Consider the following 15984-nt stretch of genomic DNA (forward strand, 5'->3'; position numbering starts at 1 on the left):
GAAAAAGAAAGAGAATGCTGGGCATAACCAGTCATCCCCTGGTATACAGCTGCTTATTGTATCCCAGTTAAATACCTAAATATTAAATGTCTCAACTGACGTAATCATTTATGTCTCAAAAGACGAACTTTCCAAAACCTCCAGATTTTTCCCTCCCTTTTTATTCCCCACCCCACCCCCAATTCTTGCTTGCTTACTTACACTGTTTCACTCTTTCGTTCTTTTTTGTCCTACTATGTAGTAAATGGCAAGTTGCACCAAAGCATGACCTCTTCAAGTCACTTTCAGTGAGGCTGAGAATAGCATGCTTCTTAATAGCCACTGTTCCCTATCACTTAAAGATAAGCAATTTGGTAGTTTCCATTTCAGCTTCCCACCTGCCCTCACAGATATTACTACACTATCCATGTGAGTAAAAGAAATGTGTTTGTCTCAGTGAAGGTAACCTTTATGAAAAGAGTTTGCTCAATAATAATAATGGTAATGATAAACACTCGTTCGGCAATCTAAATAACTTATCAGAGCAAAATCTTTGTTCTGATCTGTTCGTTTCATTCTGGTAATGATTTCATGGGGCTCTTCCTATATTGTGTTTTCAGATGCTGCAATGAGTGACAGTAACTTGGAAACAAGAATTAGTACAACAGATGTAACAGCAAGTCAGCATGTGCTTGTGTGTGCACTTCAGGAGCTCGGAAGTCTCATCTGTGGCTTGGGAACTACAGCAGCACCATTACTACAAGATTCTAGTACAGGTACAATCCCTGAATTATTTTGTGAACCAGAGTACAAAATACATGCGTTTGTTCACTGTGATCTTCTCTGATTTCTTGTGGCTAGACAGTCCATTCTTTCAAATCTGCCAGGATCCTTTGTCTGGCATTGACCATCGCAACCTTCCTTCTGGTGTGCAGTCTTCTCACCTGGACCTCCTTAGTAGTTCTATCCTTTTCTGTTTTCTTCCACTAAACTAACAAACCCACAAAAAACATTGAACAAACCCCACAAAAAAAAACATGAAAACAGAACAAGGAAGGACTTGGTTAGCTTACATGCTGTAGGAAATCTTCAGGTATTGTCCAAGGAGTTCTATATCTTCTCTGACCTGCAATAGTACATTAATTAAAAAAATAAAAAATAAAAAAAATCCATATCAAATTTAACTCTGTTAAAGGTTGTATTTGAAGTCCAACACTTTGTAATGTTTACAGTAAATCTGTTCATTTGAGCTGTGTATCTTCATCTACCTTTATTTAGCTGCATTTATTCTGGATGTGTTCAAGTGGACATCTGTTTCTACTACATTTCTGCTTCCTTAAGAATACTTACAGATGTATTCTGTGCATGTTGGTGGGTAACTCTACAATATGTTAGGTTTTCTTCGTGTTGTTACTTTTCAGGGTAATTTTTTTGAAAAGTATTTGGGTATTTCAATTTGATAAGAAATATTTCCCAATAAAAATCAATAGTACTTCTTAAAGAGAAGTACAGACACTGGATGGTGGTGTGTTTACCAGTCATTTGCACATATTTTTGCTTGTTTCACAATCTGCTTGCCTATTTCTTAAATGTATTAATGCATTTTATTTTTCAGGAGTTCTGGAAGCAGTAATTTCTGTCATTCTTCATCCCAGCATTTCAGTTAGACTAACGGCAGCTTGGTGTTTACGCTGTATTGCAGTAGCATTGCCCTCCTATGTGTCCCTACTGTTGGATCGTTGCATTGAACGTCTTAATACATTGAAATCCTCCCCAGAAGCAGTAACTGGCTACAGTTTTGCGGTTGCTGCTTTGCTGGGTGCAGTAAAACATTGTCCTTTAGGAATTCCACATGGAAAAGGGAAGGTATGGTCTGAACACTTTACTTACAGGCAGTTTGTTGGGTTTTTTTGCAGTAGAATTTGCATATATTCTTTATGACATGATCACATAACCCAGTATAGTAATGAGATACTTTATTTCCTCGAGAAGGAGATTTTAAAGCATACCATAAGTCAAATAAGCAAGTATTTTTCTCACATGTGTCAGGATTTTGAATTTATCAAGAAATGTCACTAATTACTTTATTAAACCACTCATACTGTTACCTTTTTCTTATGAGGAAGTTTGCTGGGGGATAAGTTTGTTGCTTTGGGACAGAGGTCAGTTCTGTGGAGCTGTAAGGACAGCCTAAGAAAAAGTTTACCTGGAGAAAACATTTATTCAGTAGAGTTACATTTTTCAAAATTTCAAACTAAATTATTTACAGCAAGATCAAACCACCTGCAATTCTGGCCCAGTTTGATGTTGGCTTAAATTAGAAAGCTGTCATTTCAACAGTGTTAATGGTGAGAAAAGGCTAGTTTGGAGTAGACTTTGCGAAGGAAAAGATCTTTTTTTATTTAAAAGCATGATTAAATGTATATACACAGACTATTGCATGCTGTGATGTTGGAAACAAGTCTCCTAGAAAGAAACTCATTCAACTACAGATTAAGCTGAATTAATATTTCCCAGGCCTATTAGTGACTCTCCAGTGTACAGTTTAGTCAGTGCTTACACCAATAACAGCAATTATGTGTTATCTTGAAAATGTTTGAACAAGTCCAAAGAAATCTTTTATCAAGTCCAACAGATACATACTTTCATTTAATTTTACAGAATGTAACAGAAACCAATTTCTTGCATTAACAAAGTCTAACTTGCAGTCTCTCCAAGATCCAGTCTCTCCATTAGTACAGGTAGGACATACTGTGCTCTGAAGTTTTAGGGATATACAGATGTAGAAATACAGACCAGGCAAAGCTGTTTCTATCTCAATGAGAACTTCATCCATGGAGTTATACTTGCAGTTGGAACACCACAGTGCAACGTAAATGTCAGTAGTACATGCTAATTCTCTGCGTAATGTAAACACATTCTCGGTTCTGAAAATATCTTTTCCAGAGCCAGTGGACATTAGAGAAGAAGTGGCACACTTTTATTCAAGGATTGTGAGGGTTTTTGTTATTTACACCACTGTAAGATGAAAGGAATGCTTTAGTACATTTGGAATAACATCCCTTGTAGTGACTTGCAGTGATCCCAACCCACCCCTTCTGCATTGTTGAGGACTAACAGTTCCATGCCAGTCCTTAATAGACATTGCTAGCTACAGCTCTCCACATTCAAAGTCCCAATTGCTGATGAAACAATTTATAAATGTTTAAAAAAAAACCCAAAAAACAACAACAAAAAGCCTGAAAAGCCTGTTTTTCTTAGCTTTTGAAAATTTTTTGTCACGATTACTTAAAGACCATGGGGAGAGAACAAAATTAATATCGTTTGCCCAGTTATAATGGGCACAAGAAGTGCCAAGAATGGCACAAGAAGTGCCATTCAAATACTATACACCTAAGTAAGCAGAGCTAAAGTTTCTATTTAACAGAGAAACTTAATTCTTAACAAAGATTTCTTTTAGAGGAAAATAATAGGATGAAATAGGGCCAGGAGGAGGTATGGGAGGGCATGGAAAAGTGTGGGAGAAACACTATTCTGTGCTAAGCTGGCAGAGGGGAGAACAGAGAAGCTGACAAAAGCCCTTTTCCATTCTCTCCTAGGAACACTGCCAGATTCCAGACTAGCTCCTCTTCTGAGGAGCTGAAAGAGACCAGTGTTAAATAGAGCAGTTTTGAAAAGGAAATATCAAACATAGACAGTAGTGACCTGGACAGAAGCTGTGTTATGTTAATGTATTTTCCTTTGAGAGAGCAGTTAGAGTTGCAGGCAGAACCTATTGAGGAAAACAAAATAATTAGTGGGTTTGTATGTATTTAGCATTCTGTACTAGTGCTTACAGTTCAAAAAAATCCTTCAAAAATGAGACATCCTAGTATATAGAGACAAAAATTGTCACAAATTTTTAAATGAAATCCTTTCTAGGATGTTTGTCTTACAGGTAATTTAATTATAGTAAGCTTTTAGTGATTTTCAGTAGTATAATTTAACAAAGGTACTGTTTTAGAATTAAATATTTTAACTCTATCAGGAATCTATAAAAACAGATTTCTTCATTTGCAGCCACCTGATAGCATTATGGAACTGGGGAAACTAACATTTTCAAAATACTGAGTTTTGGAAGTGAACAAATTTCAAACTTACATAAAGCAAGCTTTCGTGGCATGTTGTGTAAGCATGAAAATAAATTTTAGAAGGATGTTGTCTATACTATCCAAATAAATTATAGTGTGCAAAAAAAAAGATAGAAGGATGTTGTCTATACTGAGGCTTTTAATGATATTGATAATCACTCTTCTTACTTGTAATACTAATTTATAAGCAGTTTGTTTTGGTGACCAGACATAATGCAAGATGTAAGAAATACTTTTTGATGTATGGGAAACATGATTGAAGCAAACCACTTGCAGAATACTTTTAGCATTTGTAGCCATAATTGTCCATAGACACAGTGCATGTTCTTACATGTAAACTCTAGGTAGCTTGTGCTTGAAGTAAGAGTGCAGATTGTCACCTTACATTTAGCACATAATAGTAGGCATGTGCAATTATTGCAGAGAAGCTAAGATAGGATTAATTCTTAAGTATACTATTATAACTTGTTTGTTTAGTTAGACCATTTGTTGATTAAAATACTGATAGAGATAATGATAGACCTTATTCTAAAATAAGGAGAAAAACATTGTTATCCCTCTCACAGCTTCTTCTGAGCTCTAACTCATATGTCTCATGCTATCCTTTTTCTACATAGTGACATAAATAGTCAGAACACTTCTATACTTGCAACACCATTCTGTGAGAATTGTCACCTGTCATTGTACTGCTGATAAAAGAAAGGGGACAAAGCAGCAATGTATCTTACGTAGTACCCCACAGAACTGTCGAAGCCGTCCCATTCTAGTACTGAAGTCAGTCATTGCAACTTCATGAGCCTGAGTTTATTGCCAGAGTTTGAGGGAAAGATAACATTCTATTTTGGGACACTGAAATAGAATTAAGTATCACAGCAAATAGAACTGAAATTACATTTCGTAGTTACTAAGATGCTGATGCTCTATTTTTCTCTTTAACTTTGAAGGTAATCATGACAGTAGCAGAGGATTTGTTGTGTTCTGCTTCTCAGAACAGTCGCATTTCACTGCAGCGAACACAGGCTGGATGGCTGTTGATAGCTGCCCTCATGACATTAGGTAGTAGCTTTCTACAATTTTTCTTAAATTACATCAAGCTGTTCTGTGTTCTGTCTCTGACTTTAGTTCTTTGGATGTTTCATTTAATTTACCTCTGCAAAATAATACTAAAACAAACCCCTAATATTAATTGGAATATTTAGAAAATCTTTCTAAATAAAAGTGTTATTTCTTTTAAATTTGCTATTAGCTCATTGGGAGCAAAGTCTGAAAAGCAGTGACTGAATGGGAGCAATATTAATGAAATGTAGAAGATAAATTTCAAAGTCAGTCCAACCAAATGTCACTTCATGTCCACTTCATGTCAAGTGGTCATGAAGAATTGCACTTATATTTTGTAACATCTATATCAGTACAAAATGAGCTAATCATTTGTATTTCCCTCTTGTCAGGCATTTAAATCTTATAGAACTTTCTGATATTTACTAGTGGTCAGATTATCAACTGTGATCACTAAATTACTAATGAAGAACATATTTTATCCATTTTGTTCACGTTTTTAAGACATCTTTCATATTTTCAGCTGTTACTTTTGCCCAGCAGCTCCCAGTTTTTTCTTAAATTTGGGAAAACACATCTTGTGTGTTAACCTATAACAAATGTTTGCTTTTCTGAACATCACTATTGCTTATTACATCTCTTACGCTCGTGATCCACAGGGTCTGTGTTTAGTAAAACATATTCTGGTCGGCTTGGTGGCATACTAATAAATGTATCAGTGGGTATGTGGTTATGGATGAAAATGAAGTACCAAGGCAGTAAACATTTGAGAAATTATATATGAGAAGCCTGGAAAAACAGCATAAAATTTTGCTCACTACTGTGAAGATTTTGTGAATATAGGAGAAAGTACCAAAGAGAAAATGAAATTTTATTAATCCTTACATTGGCATGATAACTGTTAACATTTACAGGTCCCGCAGTTGTCCAACACCATCTGCCACGAATGCTGTTACTGTGGAAGTGTATCTTTCCATCATCTCCTAAAGACCTAGAAACAGAGAAGACACGAGGAGATTCATTTACCTGGCAAGTAACACTGGAAGGTCGTGCTGGTGCTCTCTGTGGTAAGCAGGATTTACTGTGTCTTTCCCTGCATGTTTATAGTTGGGCTATTTGTTTATTTTTCCTTCCTAAAGAACAAGGATACTTAATATTGATTTTCTTCACTGGATTGTAAAGAATGTATTAACTCCCCAACATACATGCTTGTGTATGTATATATTTACTTATGTTTCATTTTTGAAAAACAAACAAAAAACCGAAAATAAGACCCAAGATGTTTTTTTCTTTCGCTCTTCTAATCAGTTGATTTCCAAACAGTAAATGATATCAGAAAGGTTGCTTGTCTTTTGTTTAACCTACATATCACAGTAATGAATGAAGACCCAAACCAGGGGGTACTCTGCTGTTTATACAATCTATTATATTTGGTAAATAGGAGTTCTGTTCCTAATAGGTAACTTACTGTAAGCAAAATAGAAGTCAAACGCATATGTGAGAGCAGAAAGACTCAGGTAAAAATACAATAAGGAGGTTGCAGTTCTCAGCCATTAAAGAGTGCTATGTATTTGGCTGCTGTCTGGCGGGTTGCAATTTTTCATCATTAGATGCTGTGGATTTGGGTTTCCAAGAGGTGACTCCATTGGTCTTCAGATATAACACAAATGTGTTTCAGTCATGTATTCTAGAGTACTAAAGGGTCCTTTGCATTACAGAAATGTGAACCCTAGTATCGTGATCATCCCTCTCTCTCACTGTTAAAATCTATAGGAAAGTGTGGAGTTCCATAGTAATTTCATTTTGGAAGTAACCTAAACAATTGACCTTTTAACCTTTATTTTTTTCCTTTTTTTTTTTTAATATCGTTTATTCCCTAGGTACTTCTTGAAAATTAAACTCAAGTTTAATTTTCATAAATAATGGAAAGTACTTCGTACATATAAGTTGTTAAAGTCTTAAAGTACAGCAATTAAGCTAATTTTAAATATAAAACTAGTGAAGTAAGCAGTAGATCATCTGGCCGTCATCCTTCCCCCCTTTTTTTATCTTACTGTTATCATGAAGTTATGTTCCATAACTCAATTCACAACAAAAAGCAAAAACTACTTGCATTTATATATGCAGTTAAAAGTCAGGGTATGAATATCCAAGCTGAGACACCAAAACAATGCATCTGGAAATACGAATTTTTTAATTTCAGATTTATATTGGTTTCTTTAATTATTGGTCAAAATATTTAAAAAATAAAATTGCATGTTTTCTTCTACTTTTAAATGATTAGTGAGGTAATAGTGTGATTACTTCACTAATGTGACTTTTTTTCTTCTAGATATCTCGCACTAAGTAAGTTAAAATCCAATTCCTTTTCTAGCTATCAAAAGCTTTGTTTCACACTGTGCTGGTCTTCTTACGGATGAAGTTGTTCAGAGACTTCTTCCTCCTCTTCCAAGTGCTGTTGATTTATTGACACAGTAAGTGTTTGTATTAAACTGTTAAATGAGATTTAAAAGCTACAGAGCAATCTCCTTGTATTGATTTAGTGCACCTTTTGAAGAACTTTCTTTCCAAGGTACAAAAATAAGAGTACAGAATTCAGCAGGCTTTAGCTGGCATGATAATGTGTTTGCAGATTCCAGTATTGTGTAAAAAAGCTAGGGAAAAAAATATAGCATGGTTCTGTTAAGCTAGTGTTTTTGATGTGCTTTTTTAATCAATCATACACATTCGTGTATATTCGTGGCCAGTTTTTATAAAATAAAAAATAGTTCAAGAATATGCTTGGACAAAATGTTTTAGACATGGGTATTTTTTATATTTAGATTCAGAGCTAAGCCTGAAAGGGTTTTATAATTTTTAAACTTTTGCCTGAAGAATAGGTAATAATGTATTTGGGCTCTAAGTTAACTGACTTATTCCCACAAGAAAGCTAATTATAATAAATATAGGTACAATAAAATGAAATAGAAAACCTTGTTTATTTCTCTAATTTTATATAGAAATAAGGTCTGGGAATGGAGAACAGACATTCTGTCAGAACATGTGAAATAAATTGTTTTGCTTCTTCTATGGGTAATGCAAATCAAACCTGTACTTACAGTATGTATAGATTTTGAAAGTATTCAGTAGAGTGGTACAAATGAAACAGGAGGTGGTGCATAATGCTTAAAGGCTTTAACATCATTGATGTGCTTTTTATATTTTAAGGCTTTCTTCAATATATAAATCATATGGAAATTCTTTAAAAACACCATCAACAGTTTACAGACATAAACTTTACGAACTACTAGCAGTATTACCTCCAAAGACCTATGAAGGTACGTATTTCCTTATGAAGAGAAATGCATTTAAAATACCATGGTTTCATTTTCAAATTTTTGTTCAACTTATGTTCAGATAACAAGAATTAGTTCCTTTTCTAATAAGCAGATTTTATTCTCTCTTTTTAAACGTAATGAAATTATAGTGAAGTCACTGTGCTTTTGAAAAGCTAGTGTTTGTGATCTTCTTCCACCCCATTACAAATACAGACTTTAGCCTTATTTTTAGTTGAAACTTGAATGTAGATAACCTTGCCATTTTAAACTATTTGAAGAATTTACTTTCTCTGGCTCCTGTTTTATTTTCCATTGAATCCTAAATCAGAAAGGTGTAATCTTAGCGTAAATTAGTTGCGTATAGTCTACTGAATTTCATTTAACTGTTTCAAAGATATTACAGATATATTAATCTGATTCTGAGCAGATTGTGGATAAAAAAATAGTATTTAAAGAAAATTTTCACAAAATCTGGGGATAGACTTATCTTTCTGTAGCAGACCATAACTAGGAGTATTTAAAATCTAGTCCTCTAATCTAATAACTATGCACTGTAGTTAGACAGGTCTAACAGTTCAGCTAAAACATTAAATACCTTTTTCATCTTTAAATTGTTTGCCATAGAGTACCATGTGGACTGAAATAAGGAGCTAGAGTGGTTTTGTCAGTAGTAAAGAGAGGTACAGTGTATTTCATCAGGACAGAGAGAATATCAAGAAACCAGGCACTGCATTGGCTGTGTCCTCTGTATCATAGAAGGGAATCCTTACTCAAATAATCTGCTCCATCTAGTGGCAACTGCCAAGTGAATCTTTGTAAGGATAAATCCCTGACCTTTGTCTTAAAGCTGTTGTCACATTAGAAGTCTGTAAATAACACTTGAAGCAAAGTGTATAATACGCATTTGTGACTTGGGCTTTAACAACTGAAAATGACACCTCCATCCCTTAGAGCAAGTTACTTGTTTTGTTCTTTTATTACAGGGACCATGCTGTATAGAACACAAATATTTGGGTATGGCTGGGTTTGGCGGTTTCTTATCATAGAATGGCTTGGGTTGGAAAGGACCTTAAGATCATCTAGTTCCACCCCCCCTGCCATGGGCAGGGACACCTCACACTAAACCATGTCACCCAAGGCTCTGTCCAACATGGCCTTGAACACTGCCAGGGATGGAGCATTTACCACTTCTTTGGGTAACCTGTTCTAGTGCTTCAGCACCCTCACAGTAAAGAAGTTCTTCCTTATATCTAACCTGAACTTCCCTTGTTTAAGTTTAAACCCATTGCCCCTTGTCATATCTGTACAGTCCCTGATGAGTCTCTGGCATCATTCTTGATCTAACTTCACTGAAAAATATACAGTGTTTTGCAATGTGATCTGCAAAACCTGACACTTCTGAGTGAGCATCCTAGCTGAGGATGCTGCGTTCTAGAACAAATAAATAAATAAAAAGTTTAAAAGGTTTCTGATAAATAAGTGGTCACTCGGCTGAAAGCTTTGTGAATAGCATTAGAATCAAACCAGTAATGTGACAGATGTAGTCTCAGAGTTGTCCACTTGTTTGTAGTACAGCAGTATGAGAGTGGGGAAAGAGAGAAACGAATATATTGGCAGAGCTTATTTTCAAGGTCTGCTATATATTTTTAATGTATAAGTAGGCATCATTTAAAAATGCAAAGAAGAGTTTTTAAGGTAAAGCTTAAACACATACTGTTCTTTCTGGTATAACAGCTTCATGCATAAACTGTGAAATAAATGCAAATACTAGGATTTTTAAAAAACATTATGGTTATGGAACCAAGGATGCATTTTTCAATATCTAATTTTAGTTATTACCACTGGGAAGAATTTTAAGAGTACTCCCATGTTGCAGTCTAGCACATTTTGCATTGCTCAGTGATACACTGAATGAGAAGCTTTCACCAGTTCATAGTTTTATTTCTTTTCTTTTAATTTTCTTCAATCCGGGTAGTTAGCCAGGGGCTAGAAACCTGCAAATTATTTCTTTTTGAGAAAATTGGTGATGGGAACATATACTAGGAGCTTTAACTCAAGCTTTTAGTGTTTGCAAATAATGTGCAACACTTGTATGCTTTAGCACAATAGGAACAAAACAAAATACCCAGCAAAATAAACAGTTGAAAGCAGATTCTATATTCATAGTTCCAGCCTCTTTCTCAATTCAAACCTTTAGATTTCTGAGGCCTGAGATACCAGGACTTGTTTAGGCTCTGCTTGGTCCTTTCCTGCTCTCTTTCTGCTTTGATCTCTTACTGCTTTCTGTTATCACTAAAAGTTGATATCTGCTCAAACAGCAGAGTTCTATGAAGGCTTACTGTGAGTGTACATGAGTAGTAGCCGATTTTTTGCATTATTTCAGCAATGACAAATACGAGCAAAATGTATTGGGTTAGCTTGAAAATCAGTGAAATACATGTAACGTGTTAGTTGCTGTCTTCCATCGTGTGTGAATGGTTAAGACTTTGCAATTTAGCTGACCCGAAATATGAACTTGTTAAGATGGGAAAAGCTAGTTCTGTTTCTAAGACGATGATTCTTATTCGTGTAATTTTTCATGTGTCATTAGTTTTGCATTATAATGTGCTCATGTTTTTGAGGCCAAAATATTTATTTCCTGTTAATGTAAGAATTTCAATTAATATAATGTCCAATTCGAGAATTTCACACAAATAATTTCAGTAGTTTGCACTTTGATTATTAGATTTGATGTTTTCTGTGGCTTGAAATTAATGTGTTTTGTCAGGCAACTCATTAGGGTTCTTTTCATTCTTCAGCTTTTTGTGCTTGTTGTGTCCTACTGTCTAAACCATAAAATTCAATAAAAGCATTCACTTCTCTTAATAGAATGAGATGAATAGCTAGAATGCTGGAGCAGCGTTCTGGCTTGGTACTTTGAACTGCTTTATACTGGGGTAATACTACTTGACATGTTGAGGATGGCCAAGTGTCTGGAGCTAAAACAAATGTTAATTTGGTTAAAAGTTGCTGAGTATCTCTGTTAAACTTTATTTGAAAAATGTTTTCATAGGAAAGGCTTTTTTTTTTTTTTAATTGTGATCGATAATAATGGAAAAAGCAATTTCTGGTTGTTTAATATTGTTTCTTAAAAGGTTCTCTTTCTGTCCCTTTTGCACACTATCTGTGCATCTTGGAATATATTTGATATTGTTAGTCTTTTGCATTTAGATTTGATGTAAGCATTTGGGGAAAAACGACATACTTGCTATTTAGTCAGGGAGGCAGTAAAAGCAACAGAAGCTTGCAGGAAGAGAGCCTGGTTGGGGAGAGGGGATTGCTGGTAGGGAAGTCAGCTTTCTCAGATGTATTCAAGATTGAGGAAGGGTAAAATAGGTGATTGGAGCTACCAGCTCCAGCCATACAAATGATTCTGCTCATGAGATGCTGATAACTGTGCTATCACACGTGTTGAAAAATTCTCAGCAGCTGGAGTGAAAACGGGTAATGGTGTGATCATCTAACAACAAAATTGAATGCAAAATACTGATATGTGGAGTTAAGCCTGCTCTTAATGCTAATACTCCCCATTTCATGAGGACTTGACTTTGCAATCATAGTGCTCTGGAGGTAAATTTTAATGTAATATCTTCATAAAGACTGTGTACATTCTTTAAGATCAGTTCTGCAAGTGTTTTTCAACACATTTTACTGAACAGATAAACTAGACCTTTCTCATCACGTGTGGTTCAGTGCTAGAAATGTTCTCTCACTGCAGAAGACTATTTTAAAAACCTAAAGTAGTCTGACTTAGAATTTGCTGTTTATGTATAATGTACAATCTTGTTTGAAATAGCATGTACCAAACTATGTGATAGCTTAAGCTACCAGTGTAAATTGTCATAATGTAACCTACAGTAAATTCCTCATGCTTTGCTTTTTGCAAACTCCTGAAAGAGGGGAGTACATTCTGCAGCTTTTGGTTATTTATCAGACTTATGGATGGTTTAAATTACCTCTGCTTGCCAAGTCCAAGTATTCCTGTGTGGTTATGTAATACATTCCACAGCATTATTTTTCAGGAAATGGAAGAAAATATGGCTGTGCTTGTAACTGCCTTTTTCCTCTATTTTAATTGTAAATGTAACTAACTTAATGGGTTAGCAGTTGTAAGGCATTATGCCTTCTTTAAAGGTAGAAGTCTCTGTTTTTCAACTTCTAGATTGTTGTATGTGCTTAGTTTGCTGATCTTAGTGCTCTGTTGTTTCCCCTGTAGCCAGAGTGTTCTCCAAGTAACTGTTTGAAGACTTAAGAAAAATGTTAGATGGATGTTGCTATTGCAGTATAAGTATGTTGCTTCCAAAGTTGCTTGTGGCAAGTAATAAACTGTAAATTTTGAATATTTTTTTTTCCTTTAATTTAAAGGAAGCTTCTGGGCTGTTCTGAAAGAGTTACTGGCTGACTTGACTGTCCCAGATAGCCAGATTGATACCTCAACATTCTTGCTTCCACCCCTTTGTCATGAGAATGATCTCCTTTTACTTGGTCCCTTACTGCAGGAGACTGACCACCGATTTATTGAAGAGCAGGTACTTTTTGATCTAGTATAATCATGGGGATATATGTTCATACAGTTCTAGTTATTGGGTCAGTGCTGGTTTTGACTTGGTAAAAAATATGAGTATCACTTTTTTCCTTCTTCCAGCTACTTTTAGGTAACAGCATTGCTGGCGGCAGCCTGGAGTATGACCCTTACTCAATTTATGAGAAAGTTGCAAAAGGTGATTCAGTACCTAAACCTCTACCTCCCGTATTGTCTGTTATCAGCGCAGCAGCACGTTTGTTTGGAGTTATGTTTTCCCATGTAGCAGAATCTCACAGGTAAAGTAGTAACTGTAACCGGTGGGGAATTTGGGCAGCGCTAAATGATGGTCCCAGTGTTTGAGATTGAACGCTGGAGAAAACAGTTCTGTAAGCCATCTGAATAATATAATTCAGACTAGTAAATTAGTAGACTTTTTGCCTAAAGTTACAATGAAAAGGCATATCTAGCAAGAGGTTACTGTCATTATAATAAATTCTATTTATTTATATTATACGATTATTATAGAGCTCAATACACAATTACCTAAAGCCATAGACCAAAGAGCACAAAAGAGGTAAGAAGCTGCAGCAAAATTTAACCCATATCCTGCCTAATTCATTAAAAAAATTGGATGGGAAGAAACAAGAGTATGTGTCTTAACACACTCTGAAAAGGTACAAGAATGCTTGAAAGGGATCACAGACTTCTCCTGGGTTTGTGTGTATGTAACCTTCCTACTGCACACATGGCATTTTGGGTTTTTTCATGTTTATAAGCACATGTGTTGCTGAGGCATGAAATTTCTCAAGATTTTTGCATGCTCTTGCTTATTCTGTGTGCTGCTGGTAATTTTCTTGAATGCAACATTAGAGCAAATCAATTACTTTTTAATTAAACAGCTTTATATTTTCAAAGCCAACTGCAGTTAGACCTCAGATCAGGACTATTAGAGGTGGTGATGGTTTTGTTCATGTGAGGGGCGAGTGCATAGCATGTGAGTCCTGAGGCTTGATGTCTTCATTGCTTGGAATGCTTGGATTCAGTGTAATCTTGAGGCAGCTGTTTATATATGAGTACACCTGCCAATAAAATTGCCACATGCTTTATCATATGTTCTTCTGACTTGCATTTACTTCATTATTTTGTCTTCACCCACTGCTTTTTTTTGTGGGTTTAGGTTTTTTTTCTGTTTTTTCTGGGCTTTTTGCCACTACTGTCACCACATTGCTGGTTGTTTTTCTTCACCTCATTTTCAAGACCTGATCTAATTGCTGCAGATAACTGCATTTTCCTTTTCTTTTCCCTTCTCCTTTCTCAATTGTAAGTCAAAATGCATCATTCCCATATACAGTTGCTTTTAATAGCATCTGTCTAATGTTACTTAGATATAAAACAATTACTTGTGAATGCATGTGTTATAAGGAAACAGAGGCAAAAAGTTCATATTCATAGAGCGATTACTTATTGTAATGTAGAATACAAAAATGTTTTGAAGTAGGCAGGAATAAAATGCCAACTGAAGGAAAATGCTCAAAAGTTAAGGTAATAGATTTGTTCCACCTCTGTTTCTACGATATATAGGCTTTGTTATGTGTGTTAAAATAAAATAAAAAAGCTTGAGTTGTTTCCTTCTTTTTGATTCTGTGGTTTCTTTTCTGGTTTTGTTTAAGGCTCCAGGTGTTAGAGCAGTTGTTGAATTCCATAAAGCAAACAAAAGGATCACGCCAGCAAATAGTACAGTTGAATGTTGTGTCAGCCTTTTCTACTTCCTTAAAGGTAAACCTCCTTTGTTTCAGTCTCTCTGTGTCTGAAACATGACATCTGTCAGTTTGAATGTTTCTACACAGAACTTCTTGTTTTGATTAACAGTCAAGGTGAAGATTAGTCCTGTTTTCTATGATAATATATTGGTTTGTGATGTCACAATTTTCTTAAGTGTTTAAGGCTCACAGTTTAATTTTTCCTTTTTTTTCATAGAATGGTTTTGTTTAGAAGGGACTTTAAAGATCATCTAGTTCCAACCCCACTGTCATGGTCAGGGACACCTTCCACTAGAGCAGGTTGCTCCAAGCCCCATCCAACCTGGCCTTGAACACTGCCAGGGATGGGGCAGCCACAGCTTCTCTGGGCACCCTGTGCCGGTGTCTTGCCACACTAACAGGAGCTTCTTGTTCATCCATGCAGGCCTCCTGGTGTTCTTGCCTGACTTCCTCTTTGTCAGGATGCATTGCTCCTGAGCTTGGAGGAATTGATCCTTGAATATTAACCAGCTTTCTTGGGCCCCTCTTCCTTCCAGGGCTTTATCCCATGGTACTCCACCAGGCAGATCCTTAAGAGGCCAGAGTCTCCTCTCCTGAAGTCCAGGGTAGCAAGCTTGCTGTGCGCCCTCCTCACCACATTAAGTGTCTCAAACTCCACCGTTTCATGGTCACTGCAGCCAAGGCTACCCTCCAGCCTCACATTCCCCACCAGTCCCTCCCTGTTGTTGAGGACAAGGTACAGAATAGCCCCTCTTATGATTGATTGCTCTATTACTTAGAGAAGAAAGTTATCATCAACATATTCCAGGAAGCTCGTGGATTACTTATGCCTTCCTGTGTTGTCCCTCCAGCAGGTATCAGGGTGGTTGAAATCCCGCATGAGCACCAGGACTTGGGAATGTGAGGGTGCACCTATCTGGCAGTAGAGGGCCTCATCCAGTCAGTCTTCCTGGTTGGGTGGTCTCCACCTGCTGTCCCTGCCCTCCTCCTTTTAATCTTGACCCACAAGGTCTCAGCCAGCTTCTCGTCCGTCCCCAGGCAGAGCTCCATGCACTCCAGCTGGATTTTATTGTTTTTAATGATGTATTCTTATGTAGAGTTAGACTTCTAATTCTCAAACCAGGAAATAAAAAGAAAGGAAATTCTCAGATAAAAGGGGTGGAAAATCAAATTCCTTC

The 15984-nt window shown here is 36.1% G+C and overlaps 1 protein-coding gene across 2 annotated transcripts in view; it reads left to right on the forward strand.

Moving 5' to 3' along the window:
* Nucleotides 1-15984, forward strand: part of HEATR5A (HEAT repeat containing 5A) — a 54585-nt gene that overhangs the window by 13035 nt on the left and 25566 nt on the right. For both annotated transcript variants that reach the window (XM_010010460.1, XM_010010461.1), the window contains exons 8-16: nucleotides 600-755; nucleotides 1595-1845; nucleotides 5054-5165; nucleotides 6080-6232; nucleotides 7540-7639; nucleotides 8373-8482; nucleotides 12887-13050; nucleotides 13167-13342; nucleotides 14717-14822. In XM_010010460.1, coding sequence (XP_010008762.1) covers nucleotides 600-755; nucleotides 1595-1845; nucleotides 5054-5165; nucleotides 6080-6232; nucleotides 7540-7639; nucleotides 8373-8482; nucleotides 12887-13050; nucleotides 13167-13342; nucleotides 14717-14822 — 1328 coding nt within the window. The remainder of the gene's footprint in view (nucleotides 1-599; nucleotides 756-1594; nucleotides 1846-5053; nucleotides 5166-6079; nucleotides 6233-7539; nucleotides 7640-8372; nucleotides 8483-12886; nucleotides 13051-13166; nucleotides 13343-14716; nucleotides 14823-15984) is intronic.

The sequence above is a fragment of the Nestor notabilis genome, unplaced genomic scaffold (genome assembly GCF_000696875.1).
Source record: "Nestor notabilis isolate BGI_N333 unplaced genomic scaffold, ASM69687v1 scaffold17562, whole genome shotgun sequence".
In the NCBI taxonomy this organism is placed as follows: Eukaryota; Metazoa; Chordata; class Aves; order Psittaciformes; family Psittacidae; genus Nestor; species Nestor notabilis.